Source organism: Orbicella franksi, chromosome 12 (assembly GCF_964199315.1).
Source record: "Orbicella franksi chromosome 12, jaOrbFran1.1, whole genome shotgun sequence".
Lineage (NCBI taxonomy): Eukaryota > Metazoa > Cnidaria > Anthozoa > Scleractinia > Merulinidae > Orbicella > Orbicella franksi.
This window is the reverse complement of record NC_138156.1, coordinates 17,153,966-17,173,335: the sequence shown is the minus strand read 5'-3', so window position 1 is coordinate 17,173,335 and position 19,370 is coordinate 17,153,966. Positions and strand designations below refer to the sequence as shown.

At 40.5% G+C, this 19,370-nt stretch overlaps 3 protein-coding genes across 3 annotated transcripts in view; all 3 read left to right on the top strand.

Annotated features, from left to right (window-relative positions):
* The first annotated feature begins 1,790 nt into the window (after nucleotides 1-1,790).
* Nucleotides 1,791-2,965, top strand: LOC145464495 (uncharacterized). Its single transcript, XM_081448405.1, has one exon. The coding sequence runs from the start codon at nucleotides 2,253-2,255 to the stop codon at nucleotides 2,958-2,960; it is 708 nt and encodes a 235-aa protein (XP_081304531.1). The 5' UTR covers nucleotides 1,791-2,252; the 3' UTR covers nucleotides 2,961-2,965.
* Nucleotides 2,966-5,733: 2,768 nt separating this feature from the next.
* Nucleotides 5,734-9,052, top strand: LOC145464496 (uncharacterized). Its single transcript, XM_081448406.1, has one exon. The coding sequence runs from the start codon at nucleotides 5,743-5,745 to the stop codon at nucleotides 6,304-6,306; it is 564 nt and encodes a 187-aa protein (XP_081304532.1). The 5' UTR covers nucleotides 5,734-5,742; the 3' UTR covers nucleotides 6,307-9,052.
* A 6,902-nt stretch (nucleotides 9,053-15,954) lies between these two features.
* Nucleotides 15,955-19,370, top strand: part of LOC145462371 (trafficking protein particle complex subunit 11-like) — a 38,536-nt gene continuing 35,120 nt past the window's right edge. Inside the window, exons 1-3 of the mRNA XM_081445878.1 lie at nucleotides 15,955-16,175; nucleotides 17,003-17,172; nucleotides 18,892-18,962. Coding sequence (XP_081302004.1) covers nucleotides 15,975-16,175; nucleotides 17,003-17,172; nucleotides 18,892-18,962 — 442 coding nt within the window. The 5' untranslated portion in view covers nucleotides 15,955-15,974. The remainder of the gene's footprint in view (nucleotides 16,176-17,002; nucleotides 17,173-18,891; nucleotides 18,963-19,370) is intronic.

Here is a 19,370-nt window from a genome sequence, read left to right as displayed (position 1 = left end):
ACAGCGAAGTTTTACACTGCGAAAATGAAAATAGACAAGAAGTATTGATAACTGGATCAACAAAATCGAAATCGTTATTCGAAGTTGATTAAAGAAAGCGTCATCGTAACTTTGCTCATTATTTCTGCTTTATTCACATATTTTCAGCTTAGCTTTTAATATGTTCTCAAACATTTATCAATCTTAAACATATTTAAAAACTATAGAGTTATTGTTTGAGTTCGATGTACGCTTTCACACGAAAGTGCGGCGGAAGTACAATTTGTCATGTTTACTGACTGTACAAAACACGCATCGGCGGGCGCTCTCATTCATCGACAACAGAGAATTTACTGGATTTTTACACGAATAAAACTGAGCAGTATCTACGGACGTAAACTTATTAGGCGTTGATGAAACATCAAGCGTTGCTTACAATTCAGGCGAAACTCAAACTGACCAAACTAGCAATTATTTTGTTTTACTTTTCAGTCGCGATAGACTGGCAAATTCCTCGCAAGCGTGTGGCAAGAGGAGCTAGAAAACTATGAAGTCCTGAAGCTCTGCTATATCTAAATATATCCAGCTAGTTTTTTGCTGCGTAATGGAAAAGCTGTTAATATTCAACATACGTGGAATTTAAAGTGGAGTAATGTACAGCCCATGTAAAAGAAGCATCCGTCGGAACACAACCTGGTCAGCGATATATATCAACTTAAAGCGGAACATACCTAAATTCGACACTGTCTTACTTCACTCAAACTGGAGCAGCTTACGACGAGAAGACTTAAGAAAAATTCCAACAGACGTAAACGCGTTGAGTTGTGGGCCAAAAACATGAAAAATTTCGGGAAATTCGGACGCCATTTCCCCCGCGCGACATCCGCAAAAATCCTCGCAGCATGTACGCGCGTGTGCTGCAGGCGATGGCGCAATTTGTTCTAAAAATAGAATTATTGTCCCATATCATGGGGACAACCCCAATACTAGAAATGACGCGCGCTTACGGTCTCCATCCCCGATTATGGCTCCTGATAAAAGTCAATGGTATACCGAGTGGTAACAAATTGATGAAAACGATATATCCTCACATTTGAAGATATGACATCCTCACTTGTGAAGATATCATGTTTGATAACATTTCTCTTTTGTCCCTTTAACTACACTTAAATTTGTTGGTGTATGATCGAAACATCTTCGGATCTTCTTCGGTCGTCTTCGGCAATCTTCGGCAATCTTTGGTAATCTTCGGTAATCTTAGGAAATATTCGGAAAATGCTCGGAAACGTTCATCTGGCCGTCGGAACAATTTTGGAAAGTCTTCGGATATCTTCGGAAAGTGGTCGGAAATCTTCGAAAAATCGTCAAAAACGGCGTCATCAGCATGTCTATATAATAAAAAGAACATTACACGTTAGCTCGACGATATGAATTTTATGTTCTCGTGGTAAAAACAATATCTCACTCGTTCGCTGCGTTCACTCGTGAGATATAGTTCTTGCCGCTCGAACATAAAATTGATATCTTCTCGCCACCGCGTAATATCCTTTATTTATTAACCGATATTCGTGATTTTACCACTCAATTCTCCGTAATTTTGAGGCGTGAGAGTCCTCGCAATGGTTAGAGTCGTCACGATTTTGCTTTGTTCAAGCGCTCTTTCTAGTATAAGAACGGCTTATCAAAAAGAGTATCGTACTTGCTTATTTTCGTGATTCGGGAAAACGAAATTTTTATATCCGTGATCCTCTTTTTTTTTTTCGTTCATGAACCGTTCCAGCGACTCCCCCTCCCCCCCCCCCCCCCCCCTGTACGATGTTCATGCTTGCTCTTGTACTTCAGCTCATACTTGTGCAAGGTCTCGGTTAGGGTTATCGACCTCAGCCTTCGGCTTCGGCTGATAACCCCTACCTCGACCTTGATTATTCTGGATATCACAAAAACCTCATCCAATAATTGTTTAATTTATGTAGTGTATAAAATCACAGTGGACGCAATAGTGACGGACTTGTTTTTCTACCCACAGTTTTACCTGCCATCGATCCTGTTTTTATCTATATTAGCATGTATTTTGATACTGAGCCATCTCCGTTTTCTTAAATTCGATCAGAATTTAAACGTGGATTCAGTCTGTAAATAAGTGTCCAGTGACATCGAATTGTTAACATACAGTATGCGTAAAATTATGCAGAAACCCTCCTCGTATCCTCTGTCATGTCAGAGGAGGCTGCTGTGACAGCGCCGCGCTGTGACACATTCTCGTCCCATACGAAATGGCTGTGACACAGGCTCGCCAACTCATACCCAGATTACCCAGAGCCCTCGTCCTACGAGATTGCGTGAGTTGCCTTGAGTTGCCAGTACGAACTAGTTTGCCCGTAGTCTCCTACAACACCAAAACAAGCCTAGCTTTCTTTATGCAACACAGAAAGGATTTAATTATTCAGAAACTCGGGTTAATTCCCGTGTCGTGTGGAGGATACTTCAAAGAAACATTCAGATCGCCTGAAACGGTTCAAATTCCCGGACGAGAGGGGAGCGAACGAAATGTATTCACCACTATTTACTTCATGATGTCATCTGAGCAGGGAGGAAAAAACTATATACTCAGCAACAAGAGTGACACCACACACTATTTTCACGATGGATGGCCAGCATACTACATTCTTGTTTCTCCAGAAGCCAAAATTGAGGAGCATATCTTGGGGCGCGACGTTACGAAGGGTCATGTTCCTCAACTGAGAGTTCCCGGTGGTTATCTCAAATGTGGAAAAATCTTAGTCGATGAAAAGAGTTGTTCCTCATTTCCTGATGAAATACCTTTCACGTTGATGTCAGAGGAGGTTGCCCCAGGTTTTGATAGCAGAGATTGTTTTGTGCCTACAGAGAAAGAAGCCCAATCTTTGTACCCAGAGCTGTGGAACACACTGCAAGAGTACATAACACCAAAATTGGATACTCAGGTCAACGAAGACAATTAATAGAAGAACTAGTTATTTTCCGTGCAATATAAGCCTCTGTGTAGCCCCCATGTTGATAAGCCCTCCATCAATTATAATTAGCCCAAACTAGAATTAACTTATGCAGTGGTGGACCCTCAGCCAAGAAGGGGGGGGGGGGGGGGGGCGGGGGAGAGGAGGTGTTTTTTTTTTTTGCTTGCCCTGCCAGCTTTTCGTCCTTCCTTCTTTTTTCTTTTTTCACCCAATGTAACGAACCCAAGTAGCTGGCATGTGGTGCGCGGTGAGATCGTCGAGCGTCAACCGCCTGATGTAGAACAATTGGACAGACTTTACTTGATCAGCGTTTATTAAGGTCGACTTGCCCCAATATTATACATATACGGTGAAAACTACAGAGTAGATTACAATACATAATTAAAAGAGAGTTAAAATGTACAAGATTTACAAAGGCGTGGTAAATGGAAAAACGAGAAGGTGAATATAAATGGGTAGAACTTACGTCCAGTACTGTGTTAAAGGCTGAAAAAGAAAAGGTAACTCCAATGCTCCAACGGTACTCTGATAGTTACGTGTAAGGACTGACTACTAATAAACTCCGATGACTTCTTTCTCCTATGATAACGTAACTCCAACTCGCTAAAATCAAAAGTGGTGTTCCTTATCATGTGGGGAACAGGGCATTCAATGGCGGAATGTCGCCAAACAGGAAGCATATGGCTAACAGGTGTTCTATCTAAGAAAACAGAATTGACTGATAATTAAAAGGAAACTAAGGTAATTAAAAGGCCAACTGCGATGGCCTAAACAAAACTGGCAAAGACTGATCTCCTAATGATCTAAATAAAGGACTATTTATGACAGTTTATATAGTGTTCATGACACCCAAAATAAGGGGGAAGAGGGTCCTCCCCTAAATCCACCACTGCTATGTCATGTTTCACGTGAGTCATTTTTAGCCCCAACCCTTTACCCTTTTGTATACCATTTTGACAGAAGAGGTACCCTTTTCATATACCTTAAGTTAAAAAAAGGTACTCCTTTCACCATTCTCGTCCCCAGAGACTGCGCTCCTTTTGGTCAGAACCAAGAATTGTGACCTCTGGCGGGACCCAATTTTCCAAGCACGAGCAACAACACTGCAAGTCCCTGATTCACGGACTTCCCATCAAATCTGACAAATCCAATTGGCTGAGAAAATGAAATGAATGCTCTGTGCATGCTCAGAAAATTGGGTCTGGCCAGGGCTCGTGATTTTTGGTGCTGACCAAAAGGAGCGCAGCCTCTGGGGATGAGAATGCCCTTTCACATACTTTTATAACTGGCTCGTATTATGAATAAATGGCCAGTAAAGGAAGTCTTCTTGTCAGTTACAGGTAGTGCCCAATTAATGAAGTGATATAGACATAAGGTGCATCTGCTAGAGGTATTTTAATAATTTTATGGCCCTGTTAAATAACTAAATGACAGATTTCACGACCCTTTCATATATCTCAACTTGTAAAATCCCCACCCTTTTATGTACCTTAACCCTGAAAAAGGTACTTCTTTTATGCGGAGCCTCCCCGTATAGGCCATTATTGGGAGTTCCCCCAGGATTTTAGCTCCTAAATAGCAACGATTAGCATAAACACAAGGTGATACAGGTGGCTGTTGTGCCTGCATCATCCTGGTCTACAACATGAAGCAGCAAGAGCATAAAAGAAAAAAAGACTTCCTCAGTTTAACTTGTGCTTACGTTCATGCTTGCCCTTGTACTAGCATTGCCATGGTTTGTTTTTTATTATCTTGCTCTCATGCTTGTCCTGAAGGTGCAAACTGGCTTGACAAAGAGCAAGGAAAAATTATCATAGAAAGTCATTATTTTCTTTTGCCCAATTTAGACGAGCATCAGTCTTTTAACACTCACAAACACTTGTGGCGGTGGTGTATAAAATCCAAGTGGATGCAGTAGTGAAGGACCTGTTTTCTTCCCACCTGCCTGCTTACCAGACAGGAGGGTAGGGGTGCTCTGCAAAGTTTTATAAGGGGAGGCTCTGCCCTAGCATCCAACCTCTTAACCTTTTGTATACCACTGGGACAGGATAGGTACCCCTTTCGTATATCTTTGGTGGAAAAAAAGGTGTCTCTTTCACACTCTTTCATATCTGGCCCTTATTGTGAATAAAATGCCAAAAAAGGAAGTCTTATTGTCATTTTCACGTAGTGCTTAAATGATACATCCGTATGCTGCGTCTGTTTGCAATATTTCAATTTAAGACCCTTGTGGATAACTAAATTATACAAGAGACTATGATCAGATCATATTGTTTAGTCTCTTGCTCCATAACAGATTTCCTTACCTTTTAGTTTTCTCCAACTTGTGAAATCCCTACCTTTTATATACCTGATATCTGAAAAAGGTACTTCCCCCGGTGTCTGCTTATGGAAAGGTCTTACCCCCACCGGATGTCGACAGACTGTAAATAGTTGCATCCCTTTTATACATGCAGATGTGGTAGAGTCTATAAATATGTGTCAGTGAGAGCCATTGTTCTTTCTTCAAACCATCAATCCCTCTGTTTTCTTATATTCATTCAGAATTTAATTGTGAATTCAACGTGTGAATTAAGAGACTATTCCCAAAGCCAAAAAGCCCATCTCGTACCCAGAGCCCGCGCCCCACTTTGGTACGAGATTGCGTGACTTTGTTGAAAAATTTGCATAACCTCTTCCCTACTCCTTAATCTTTTGAAGTAAGCACCAACTTTTCGAAGACCTATAGTATACAAAATCCTACAACACCAAAAAAAACCTCGCAGTCTTTATGCAGCACAGAAAGGATTTAATTGCTCAGAAACTTGGGCTAATTTCCTTGCCATTTGGAGGATACTTCAAAGAAACATTCAGATCGCCTGAAACGGTTCAAATTCCCGGACGAGAGGGGAGCGAACGAAATGTATTCACCACTATTTACTTCATGATGTCATCTGAGCAGGGAGGAAAAAACTATATACTCAGCAACAAGAGTGACACCACACACTATTTTCACGATGGATGGCCAGCATACTACATTCTTGTTTCTCCAGAAGGTAAAATTGAGGAGCATATCTTGGGGCGCGACGTTACGAAGGGCCATGTTCCTCAACTGAGAGTTCCCGGTGGTTATCTCAAATGTGGAAAAATCTTAGTTGATGAAAAGAGTTATGCCTCATTTCCTGATGAAATACCTTTCACGTTGATGTCAGAGGAGGTTGCCCCAGGCTTCGATAGCAGAGATTGTTTTGTGCCTACAGAGAAAGAAGTCCAATCTTTGTACCCAGAGCTGTGGAACACACTGCAAGAGTACATAACACCACAATTGGATACTCAGGGCAACAAAGACAATTAATATAAGAACTAGTTATTCTCCTTACAATAAGTCCTCATGCAGCCCCCACGTCCATAAGCCCTCAGTTGATTATCATTAGCCCCCTATTAAAAGTCGATTCATTTCCCCCCTAACCCCCAAATCGTTTTTTAGTCAATGTCTTTTAGAACTTCTCTTAGAACTCATAAAATTGTTCTTCTCTCGTGACAGGGTAGTTGTTGCCTCAAAATGCAATAAACAATAGTTATGAACAAGATTTTCGGAGTCTTACTCTCAATAGAAAGTAACACATACCAGCTACACACAAAGAAGAATATTCAGGTACCAATGGGAAGACTTGGTGAGCCACACCTCCCATAAGTGGACATCCTTGGGACCTTGTCTAGAGATGTCCACCCAATACAGAGTGTCAACTTAAAGGGGATACCAGTAAGCTTTGGTTCAAACTGGTTTGTAAAGTTTTAAGCAATGTCTAATACTAGTCGAATAGAAAATTCAACTTCTCCCCCCTTTCCCCACCAGGAAACCGGCTATTAGACATTTTAAAATTTTCAGTTGGTGTAATTCCTTTTCCCTTGGGCAAAAATGGTGTTCAAATGCCCCCCTTAGTTTCTTACTATGCAATCAAATGCCCAGGCCCCCTATACATACAGGGGAAATAAGAAGCTTAAGTGGAAAAGGAAACAAAACCCTGGAACAACCGCTTTTCAGCTTCCACAGTACTGAATGTTCCCAAATAGCACAAGCATTGTTCAAACCTTTTGATGGCATTGTTTTTGATGTCCATTATATAAAGAATAGTGTTGTCTCTTTATGCCCTCAGTGTAGTACCTCACCATGATCTCAAGGCAATTTGTTCAAATACCCCCCCCCTACCCCTCCCACATAGTGTCATATTCCACACCCCAAAATCAACCACTGATGTCAAGTTCCCACTCCCCTAGACAGTGAATACACAATTTTTGGGCAACTGGCATGGTCCACATAAAAATGTGATGCATCCATAACATTTGATGTTTTAAAGAGGCTCATTTTTTTTAATCCACGTTGCTTATTAGCAATAAAAGTGAAAATTATATCAAAGAAGCTTTAAACAAAATTGTGCAAGATCCTCTACAGCTTAACTGATTTCAAGATAATTTGCAGACAAAGTTTAGGTCGCGAGACAACTGTGTGCATCCAAGGGTAAACTATTGCAATGAAGCCTGCAGGAAAAGCAAATTACAAACATTTGGAACTTTTAGATTTTAGCTTTTCAAGCTTCTTTGCAGGTCATTGTTTAATCTGCAAACACAACTAGCCCTGCTAGGATCACTTTTCATGTTTCCTATTGCTGAAAAGAGAAATATGAAGTTGACCAATAAATAATTACCGGTATTTTAAGTTTTCACTTCCATTTGCTTGCATGTAGACATCTACTATTTTCTTTCACACCAATAAAGTGAAATCTGGGAAAAATGGCAGGATACTGGAGCACATTTAGAGATGGCGCTTCCCACATGTCAATTCTTCCTAGTCTGTGTCGCAGTCACCCCCTCCTTCCATCGCTGCTCCCTCTATTACGCCTGCTACACAGGTTACTTCTTCCAGATGAAATTGAATGGTAGACTTCTGCAAGCAGGCAACATTTCTATCTGCCCTTTTGTTCTTAAAGTTAATCCAAACAAGCATTATTGTGAAAGGGGTTTGACAGAAATTGAATGGGAAAGTATACTGAAGATCCAAAAGTGTTCAAATGCGGCACCAAACTAGTGCACATGATTAGCAAGCTGTCTCATTCCCAGTTTCCACGCTCCTTGATAGGAACACCTGGCACTATAACCCCCATTTGGCGACTAAGAAGAGGGCACTGCCTGCACTTCAATCCTACAGAAAACAATACAAATAATTGATATCTGAATACCTTTGAAATGACTCCTGATTACGTGAACAAAAAAATGATTGTATTGGTCTTGCACATATTGCATATTTATATATCGTATGTCAACGGATATATAAATTGGGGCAGATTGTTCTCTTTTTGTTTCAACCATTTTAATTTGAGAAGAGGATGCCACTATAACAGCATTAAGTTTCTCCGTAATATATCTGTCAAATTTTGGGTGCTAAATAACCCCCTAGGCATATTTTCAGTTTTTAAGTCAAACTTTTCAGAGGGTGTGGTGAGGACTGGGCTGAGCAAAAGATCAATTGCCATGAAAGACCCCCCACGAAACAGCATTGTTAGAATTGACTGATGCAGCCATTATTCTATTCAGTCAAGGATAATTTAATTTACCATGAACTCTGACGAAACATAATTAGAGGAAGGCAATGAAATGAATAAAATAACTGGTATAAAAGTAAACGTTACAGCGAAGAAGTAAAAACCCCGGCGCAAATTTCCAAATTGTGTTGACTGAAATGTAGTTGACAGAGGACTTGCCAAATCCTAAAAGAGAGGTGGACGGATGGTTGCCTGGGAGGGAACTCCCATGTAGAAAGGATGGGGATGCTCCGCGGGAATTTTGAATAGAACCCCCTAAGAGGTACCAAGATCCTGTTTTGTGGGTGTGGCTTGAAATGATTTGCATCCCTAAGAGGTACCAATTCTAAAACAACACATTCATATCTCCTGTCATTTTTTTTATTTCAATACCCTAAAAGGTACTGCAAAGGCTCCCGCTGTGGACCTTCTAAGGCCGAACACCCTAAGAGGCATCAAAACCACGTTTTTAACTCCTAACAGGTATGATGAGCACCCCTGTACTCTTTATATGAGTCCCCCCCCCCCCCCCCCCCTCTCCTGGAGATCCTTCTATGGCAAATACGGGAAGGCCATGCCAGAATAGGATATTATCTTTATGCTGCAGGCATTTAGAAGGGTAGCAATTTCAGCAGTTAAAGTACACAAATGGGTAAGAAAAGCTGTTCCTTTCGAACTATCTGGACGAGACGCACTAAAACTGAGCTTAAATGTATTTCTTGCCATACAGGGAAGGCTCCGTGTACAAGAGGCGGACATGCTCGTCGGAAAACGTTAATCATATTCCTGATTGGTGTAGTTAATAAGTTACGAAGTCATTCTTATCTTATTTTAGTTTTTATCCTTATATTATGTTATTTAGACAGGACCCCTTTGATAACGGTACTCTTGCACTGAAGGGCTATCCTGTATAAATATTCGTTATTATTATCATTATCATTATCATTATCGTTATTATTATTGAATTGAAGGAGTCAAGTCTAGGCGTGGAGAAAGCTTTATTTGACCTCTAAAGGATGCAAATCTAAAACAAACAAATGTATGAGTTAACATCGTCAAGTTTTATACGTCACTCAACCCAGTAAGATGGCCTATTGGTATTTTCTCTAGTGAAACTCTACAAAATACTGCCGTTCTCTCCTGAACACCCTGACTGATACCAAAACCTGTAATTTACACTCCTAAGTCACATGTGACTCTGAGTCAACTCCTGTGATTTAATGTTGCTACCCTGACTCCAACAATTTTACATGTAATTAACAGAAAACAAAAACGCTTCAAATTGGAACTTAAAACTCTACATTATTGTATTTTTAAAAGCCCGTAGCGGCAGTGAGAAAATGGCTTATTTTATTAAGATGGCCTTCCTCTTTATGTCAGCTGAATCGTCCTAGGAACCTGCTAAAAGAAAGCAATTCATGAGAGGAACTAACATACGAACGACAATTCATGAAACAAAACTTGGACAAAGTAAAGAGTAGGGAGCTTAAGAAACGACGATGGCTACGCCGTGGACAACGTCGATTAAAAAATGAGTTAATATTTTGCCTACGAATCTCGTAATATTCTTAAGTCATTTACTTTGTTTATCACTGTCAAAGCTATCACGAAACTGAATCTAGGACACATCGATAAATTCGAAATGAAAATTTAGCAAATTAGCCGTGGTGGTTCACGTTCTCCAGACAACCGTGACGCAAAATTTTCACATTTCACGTTATTGTTTTGCAGAGGACGGCGAAGAAATGTACAAAGATATATAATGCACGTGCACAACCATTGTTCTACTCATAAGCCTTTTGTTTGGTGACGTTCCGCGTTGCCGTTGCCGTCGTGGTTTGCCTAAGGTCCCTTTTCTACTTGTAGTGAAACGCGAGTGAAAGGGTAAGCCAGTTAAAGGGTAAGCAACCCGCCGGCTCATTATCCAAAGTTCTCTTTCTTAGCCTTCAGCTTTTTAATATTAAATTACCAACCCGGCGGAGTTACTCCCAGAAAAATTGGGTGGGGGTGTGCGGCCCGCTTATAATTTTAGCAAACTACGACGGCGACGCCAACTAGAACGTCACTAGACAAAAGGTTTAATGAGTAGACCAAAGGTTCTGCGCGTGTGTTCTGAATCTTGGTACATTTCTTAGCCGTCATCTGCAAAACAACAATGTGAAATGACCAGATTCTGCCTATTTTGGGGAACGCGAACCGCAATGGCTGATTTTTCGTATCTTCTTTTGGACTTGATTGCTGTCATTGTATATTTAGCCTGAGCGCGTTTTAGAGCCATTGACGTACTGAATAGATTTACACAGTTGCGACATTCGAAGGTAAAAAGATAACCTTGTCTCAGCGAAGCATCTCGATAATTTCTATGGAAAATGCAACGAACGTTTCTACAATAAGGAGTCGCTTGCCGCAATTTGACAATGTCCACTTCAGTGTGAATCCTCCAGGCAGAAACGTCCAGCAAAAGTTGTGAAGACTGAACTGAACTAACCTTTTCGATAGATCAACGAATGAAGCACCTTTTCCGCCATGTTTACGGGGTTTTTTTTCCTAAACATACGAAACACGTTTGATTTCTCTTGAGTATCACTTAATGAATCATGTGACTTCTTGCACGGCTGCACATTTTGCGTGGGATTCTGCAGTCTTTTGAGTCAATTTTTCGGTTATTTCGCCTCCTTTCTTCGTTCTCTTTTGCGAACTTCTTGGCTACTTCCTTGCTTGTTAATTCTTGCTCTCTGCCGTTGTCTTTCACGTTCTGCTTCAGTTAAATCCTACCTATATCAAGTCTGCCATAGTTTGTTGGCATAACAAAAGAAATGAGTTTTCTTTTCTTAAATCCCGCCGAGAAAAGATGGCATTCTTGTGCTCTCCTAGCCTGCAGTGCAGGCGTCTTATTGGGGCGAGTTAGCGTTACAACCTTGCGACCGCCTTTTTAGACCGCCATGTTAGACCGCCATGTTAGACGGTGGGGGATGGGGGAGGGGAAAAATGAGATTTTCTTCGCTCCACCCCGTCCCCCATCCTTCCTCTCACCTATCATTCACCCCCTTGGTAAAACTTTCTTTCTCTCCCCAGTCTTCCACTGCATGAAAAATTCAAGATGGCGGCTAAACTTTTTACGATGTGAGCGCTCGCTCGAAAAAATCTCGCCTGCTCTGCAGGCTAGTGCTCTCCCGTTAGCGTTACCTTGAGACTCCCCTCCTCTTTCTCCAGAGCCTTCCGGACGGACGGACGTCACTCGTACGTGATGTCATAACCAAATTTTCTCGGCTTGACGGTTTACCAAATTCCCTCACCCCTGGTGCTCCGCTGGCACGCTTAGCGCTCTGGAGCTCCACTATGAACCTCAGCTCTGAGCTAGTATTCATTCCCTTCAATCAACATTAACAATTGTTTAGTTCGGTCCAAGCTTGTGTGTATAAAGCTTAATGTTTTACACGACATCCATGCTAAATTAAAACTACATGTTGCTGGTTGCAGACTTTATAAATTATCTGTTAAAGCACCTTGCATCTTCGCAACGTTTACTCACACCTAAGCCCCGGCCAAACGATCACAACATTTCAACGCAACATATCGCAACATCGTAAGGCGCAACATGTACGTTGCGCGCGTTTGGACGCGTTGCGTTATGTTGGGCGTCGCAAATCGATCTAGTGCGCATGCCCTGGCAAAACATCCTGGCCAAAGGAGTACAACATCGTGCAATATCTACAAATGTTGCATGAAAAATTTGACCATTTTCAAGCTTAAGCCAACAACACCCAACGTGTCGCAACACGTCCCAACAGGGTGGCCAAATGCGCACAACATGTTGCGCCCAACAATGTCGCGATATGTTGTGTTGAAATGTTGCGATTGCTTTACTTCAATCGCGTTTAAAAATTAATACAAATGTAAAACTGATCTGCTGGTAGCATTAGGCTAATCTAGGCGGATCAGCTATCATATTACGTGAGTAACAAAATAATGCATAACAAACAACTAGAGAGACAAAGAAAATAAAAAATATATTAACATTACTTTTAAATTAGTTCCACGTTAGATCTAACTTTAAGAATATACGACGTAAAAGAATAACATGCAGGCATAAACAGTTTTAGCAAGTTGAGTGGAGGACGACAAGTCACAAGACTTAACATTTAATTTGTATTTTGTAAGGCTGCAATGATTTGGGAAATTTCAATGTTACTGATCACTATCATCGGCCCCGCCATCGCTATTACTTTGACTAGTTACAATCATTTACAAAACCCAATGTTTCACCAAGTAAAGAGAACCCCTGACAGCCCCATTGTGACTTTATATTGAATTCCTGTCTTGTAGTCAACTTGAAGAGTGAACAAATTGTGCATATTAACTTATCAGTGAATGGCAAAAGGAAAATTGTCTCTATCAGGAGCCATAATCGGGGACGGAGACCGTAAGTCTTGGGATCCGTGCGCACCTATGATATGGGACAATTATTGTGGACAACCCCAATACTAGAAATGGCGCGCGCTTACGGTCTCCGTCCCCGATTATGGCTCCTGTCTCTATTCAAGAAAAGTCCGCAGCTCTTGCTCTGTGCTCTACTCCTCCAGGTCCTTCAAGTTTGGCCATATCGTGTGGTCTGTAAAAGATTCCCAAAGTTATTTTCCTGGACCGATTTGTTTTTCTCTTGATTCTCATCAGAATCCTCATGGATGTCATCATCGTTATCATCCTCTCCGATTCCTCCACGACACCATCATATACATTATCATCACAATGGGTCTCATCCAGAACTTCGCTACCTTCAATCATTTTCTTAGCAGTGTCTATGGTTATCAGATCTATTTTTTCTTGCTTTAGTGCCCCTCTTGAATGTTTCAGTTTTCGTTCCACGACGTACAGGTCTAAGACCTTGCGAGAAGGAGGATTTGTGTAGAGACATCGTCAAGGAACTTGGAAAACGAGAACAGAAATTGGTGGTAGCTTTGACGTCTGAACAGTGTAAACTTTTAAATGACAGCGCGAAATCAGAGCTGAGAACAATGTTGGGTATTTCTGGAAATGAGAGTAGCGGTGATGCAAGTGATGATGATGAAAGTGGTGACAAAGACAATAGAAGTAGCACCAATGAGAGCAAAGGCAGTAACACTTTTTTCTTATTCCAATGAAATAATTGTCTGAAAATCACGCTCATATGGATTCTTGCGATGCAAAATTCTAATTCTCAAAAAGTTATCACAGGGGAGGGTTACAATTTTTTGGGCTCACATGTTACGGGGGGTGGGGACAAGATTTTTGGGCTGTTAACCTGAGAGGGGCTAAAAGTTTTGGGCCCTCGCCTTTGAAATAATACCGGCCCTTCCCTCCCGCCCCTCACCCTCCAGCCAATAGTTAATGAACGCTCCCTAAGTTTGAGAAAATATATTGAAGGTGTCTATGTCGGGGGTTAATGTAGTCGTGCCTCTTAGAATGCTTTGATAAATAGGCCATTTTCTTTTTTTTTTTTAAGACGAGAAATGTCCCACGTACGTTAACGGTACGTTAGTGTAACAACCAAACGGTGTACTTTCCAAACATTCCAGGAATATCACCCGGAATGGGGAACCCGATTAGCGACGCCACTACACAGACGTCCCTCTCCCCTATGTTTTTTGAAGGGAGGGGGCGGATGTAGATAGGCTAGTCAAAATGTTATTGTAAAAAAAAAAAGTGAAAGGCGAGTCGGCCGAAGCGAAACGTCGATTTGAGGAAGAAGCTGGGATCCTCAATACAGTAAATACTAGTTTTGCAACGCTTTCGAGTGGTATACCGTGGAATGTTCCACAGTCAGTTGTATTTTCTCGTTGTACACACGAGCCTTTGTGACAAGCATACCACGAGAGAGCGTTTCATAAGTATTTTATACCATGCCATAGAAAATACAGTGGACAACTCAATCTATGCGACATACGCGCGGCGCATGATGGAAAGGTTATTGAATGTAATACAAGGCTTAATTTCCTGTATTCAAATTGGCTGTATTTCCTATGGCATGATATAAATACGTATATACTGTACGTACATTAGATCCTTTCATGTAGCCCTAGTATATATGTCGTTGTTTTTGTTAGAAGTAGTTTATTTAACAATTAGATTATGAGCTCGAGATTTTTATCACGTGATAGTTGACGAGGGCGCAGCCCGAGCTGAAGGCGCAGCCCGATTCGTGATAGAACGCTGGTAGATATGTACTAAATCTGATTAGCATTTGATGCTCTTTGGATGACAGATGATCGTTTAAATTAAAGACAACTAGTTTATTGCGTTCTCCTTTACCAGTTCTCGTTTTACTGATCCTCGTTTTACTGGTCCTCATTTTACTAGTCCAGTCCATTCCAGTTCAATCCAGTCCTCAAAATACAGTATGTCATTTCCCTAGGGAGTAAGTAAGTTTTGCTTGACCTATGAGTGAGTTTTGACCCATGACACGTGACAAGTTCTCCTCCAGTCGTAAAACGTATTTGAGTTGGGAAGTATAAAAAAATTTTAAAAATAGTTCGTCCTTTCGTCCTTAATTACGTGAATTAACCTTGACAAAGAGAAACAAAAAACAGAATCATGACTACACTGTCTTTTTTACGCAATTTTCAAAATGACGGAGCTACCGCAATTGCAAATCGCTTGAAGCATGAAGGAGACAGATAATCGTCCCCCCACCTCCCGCCCTTCCCCGCCCAGTCTTCATAGGCGTACGGGCACTTTCGGACTTGGGGGAGCGGTGACCTTCTTGCCCGAAAAATTTACGCAATTTCCGTATGCGTGATTGTTGAAATCGGGATGCAAACGCACTCAAATTGCATGAAAAACAAAATCGTTCTCAGTTCCCACATCTGATGAAATCGTGTGGCATGAGATTTTCGCGGGAGTTTAATTTCGCGGATTTTGGATTTTTCAGGTTTCGAGGGAAAAATTTTCGCGAATTTGGATTTCAGACTGTACTCTTGGGAATAATTTTTCGCGGATTTCATGTACGGTACTTGAAAGTAACAAAAACGGAAGTCATTGGTCGTTTTCGTTACACCGTTTGAAACCAATTCATTGAAATTCGGCAATTTAAATAAAAGGAGTAAATTTTTGCGGAATTTTTTTTGGAGGGAGTTTGTTTTCACGTGATTTAATTTTCGCAGATCGATGAAAAATTCGTGATAATTAGACGACACGTAATTTCACGCACGCGGTAATTCCTAAAATAGTTTTGTTCGAAGATTGCGTACTCAATCAATCAATCATACTCTAACAACAGTCTCAATCCAAGTACAATCTAAAACTTTTTAAAAGAAAAAGTTCTAAAAAAAGTAACAACTAGGAACTTTATTTACGAGTTTTGGAAATCACGCCAAAGTGTCGTTGCACGAATCATGAGCGTTTTGCCCGAAAAATCACCTAATTTCTGTACTCGAAAACGAGGCCAGGTTACATCCCCAAAACAAAGATGGCGGCTGCCAGTGAGTTTCCAACAGAACTAGCGACTCGGCCGCTTGGTCTTATAGCTCTGATGGGGCTCGACATAAATCAGAAACCTTTGCATAAGGCCATCTGGGAGTCTTTTTCTGTCAACAGGCATCCTGACAGAGTTCCACTTTCTTTCAGACTTTTGCCAATTGATCACGAGTTTCCCAAAGCCAAGTCGAAGGTAAGAATAACCTAATATTGTGAAAATTCCTTCTGAATATGCAAGCTTCGTGGCAAAGCGAAATGTTGCGTTTGGACTTACTTCAAATTTATGTTAAGGGTTAAACATTAGACTTGTACAAGGTCATAACCACTGGAAAAATATGTCCAAAGTGATGAATGATTTGCCCTTACGCTGTATTATCCCAAACTGCTCCCGTTCCCCACCCTCCCCCCCCCGTAAAAAGGGGGGTCCGAGGAGAAATAAGTTTAAAGGGGGTTTATGCACCTATCAATGGAAATCCTGTGTTGGTGGAGTGCAGGCAAGGGATGAGAATTTCACTCCATGATTGATCCCTTGGTTGGGATTTTGAACATCTGTTGTGACATCTGAGTCTGCCCCATGTCAAAGATCAGATATAGTTACCATTTAGTGACCTTTTCGTTCCTGAGTTGCTGACAATAGGTAGACTTGAAAGGTATTCCTATTTATCAACATTTATCTTAAGCTTTGATTGGTTCACATTAATTAAAAGGCAACTCCTGCTCAGTTTCAAATGTCAGTGGGCATGACAAACAAAAGTCTTTCACAGGAGTTCCCTCATTTACTCAATCAGTCCAAGGATTTCATTAAGGGCCAAGCACTGAGCAAATTGCCTGATTTTGCCTGCCTGGTTTGACCATCTAGAGGAAACTCTTTCTTGTAAAAAAGTTTGGTTCAAAAAGTTTTGTCCCTCTGTGAAAATCAGTTGTCCTCCTGCTGAATAAGTTAATGAAACCCCTGACTCACATAAAATGAACCACTCTTACTCCTGGGTTCAAACCAGTAACTATGATTCTATTTTATAGCGTTCTACATATGAGTGGTATTTACTAAAGGGTATCCTAAAAACTAAATGGATGCACAAGCATCTTTACCTTACTCCAGCTGTTGTGGTCATGTTTTATGAACTGGATTGGGATGACACTCAGTGGAAAGACAAACAAACTGAATGTGCTTCAAAACTGGAAAAAGTCAGGTACTATTAAAAATGATGATAATACAGCCCCTACCAGTACAGTAACTCTTATTCAGTAATGTATCAAACATGAGAGACCATGTTTGACCACATTTTCAAACACCGAGAAGGGAGTTGAAAATACGATGTGTAGGGGAGTATTTTTCACAAACTTTTAGGTTTTTGGAAATTAATGTGGTCAAACACTGTCTTGAGTATTTGATGTATTGTCTCAAATCGAATCTAAAACTAAGGAGAAAACCGAAAAATAAAATTATTGAAATCTATGCTATTTAAGATCAGATATCCATACACCGTCACAGTCATGATTTCCTTTGTTTAAACTTTATGAATTATTAATTATGAGTTTGAGAATTATGTGTAAAATACTTCACACTGCCTTGTACAAATAATCTGCACTATATTTACAGCAGTCTCATCACCAGAGCCCAGATGTTTTTGCTTAGGACAAAGTCAAACACCAAAACCAGAAAATCCTGTTTTCTCTCTTCAGGGCTCGAAATTGCGACTCACTAGTCGCCAATGCGACCAAAAACTGAGCACTGGTGACTAAATTTTCAGAACTGGTCGCCAGCTGGCGACTAGCGACTCACGTTTTGTCTGATAAGTAAAGAAAACCACGACACAACTTTTGTTTTTAAATCTTTATATTAGGAAATCAATCGAATATGGTAGCTAGTATACAACTCTCCTTTCCGTCCCCAGTAAAATAATGCCTGAATATTACAAGATAATTGAAAAATTGAATGTATTTCGACACATTGATACTGCGTTCACAGCGCGCCATATTGTTTCAGCGGCTTCTTCCGAAACTGTTTGTCGGCAGCGAAAGGCGTTGAGGAAAGCAAGTCGAAAATAAAGAACGGCATTTCGAAGAAGTAGCAAAGGGAAAAAATGCAAGGACCCATGTTTGTCTCACAATGAAAACCACGGACTTGAAATGTTTATGCTTCGCTTCATTTAAAATGACTATGGAGATAACCATCACCTTCGGACCAGGGACATATCACCTGAGAACAGCAGTAGCTTTCTGTAACTAAGTGTTACTCGTGTTGTTTTTAATTGTTTTCGCTCTTCAGTTGTGACTTTTCTTACGTGCGAAGTAACGTATAAAATCTTGTTCTTTTGTAAGTTATATATAAAATAAGTTGGCAACCAAAATTTACGATCTGGCGACCAAAATTTTTCTGTTAGTCGCCAGCTGGCTCCCGAACGAAAAAGTTAATTTCGAGCCCTGCTCTTTAAAGTTTTATGTCAAATGTCATTCATTTGAGTATTTCTTCATTACCAGAAATATGGTTGTCCATTGGACAAGCCACATGAAAGATTTCCTCATCCAAATTTCTACTTGTCCTAGTCAATCAGAAAGGTTTCAGCTGGCCTGAAGATCCTAGAGGCTTCTACAGTGTCTTACCTTGGGATCCTATTGGATTATAATAGAACACTCGGTAGAATTTTGAGTCAGCCGCTGTTGTTTCAAATAAGCATATCCATAAACCCATCCACCTCTTGACTGGACACACAGTAATTCTGAATGAGGCTTTGTGAACATGGTTATGACCCATCAGATTGTATATTAGTGCCTTAATTAGATTGGAGATTCCATTTCTTGTTTCCCTAATCTGAGCTAAACTCCCAAAAAAGTTTACATCAGGTTAGGGAAACGTTACTCTGGTATCATTTGTATATTTTTGAAATAATATGTTGCTTCCCGAGCAGAAGCAGTCTCCAAGACCAGAACACCAAGGTAGCTGTTGTGCTCATTCAAAAGAATGCACCTCTTCCACCTGGTAAGACACACTAATAATGCCGGATTACCCAACACGGTCTTGCAATTAGTAAACAAACTGATCACATTTTGTGCTAAAAGAAAAAAAAAGGGTAAAAGCAGACATTTTCAACCTTTTTTCCTTTAGCAGAAAGGGTGATCAGTTTTTTTTGTTGTTGTTTTTAAGTTTTTATTTTAATTTTTATTTATTTATTTTAAAAATAGTGCTTTATTGGTTTTCAATTGTTCCCTACTAGGCTGCAAGACCTTGTAGGGTAATAACCTTTCAGCACTGGCATATAATTAACACATGGATTAAATGTCAATTATTTTTCTTGTATAAAAGTGATTTTCATTGATAAAGTTTGGTGGAGCTTGAGAACACGGTAAAATTCCAAAAGTAATGACCCTTGTTACTTTCAGAATTAGC

What these genes read in the sequence shown, in the direction of transcription:
- LOC145464495 (XM_081448405.1), top strand. Translation starts at nt 2,253, where the DNA reads ATGGCTGTGACACAGGCTCGCCAACTCATACCCAGATTACCCAGAGCC.
- LOC145464496 (XM_081448406.1), top strand. Translation starts at nt 5,743, where the DNA reads ATGCAGCACAGAAAGGATTTAATTGCTCAGAAACTTGGGCTAATTTCC.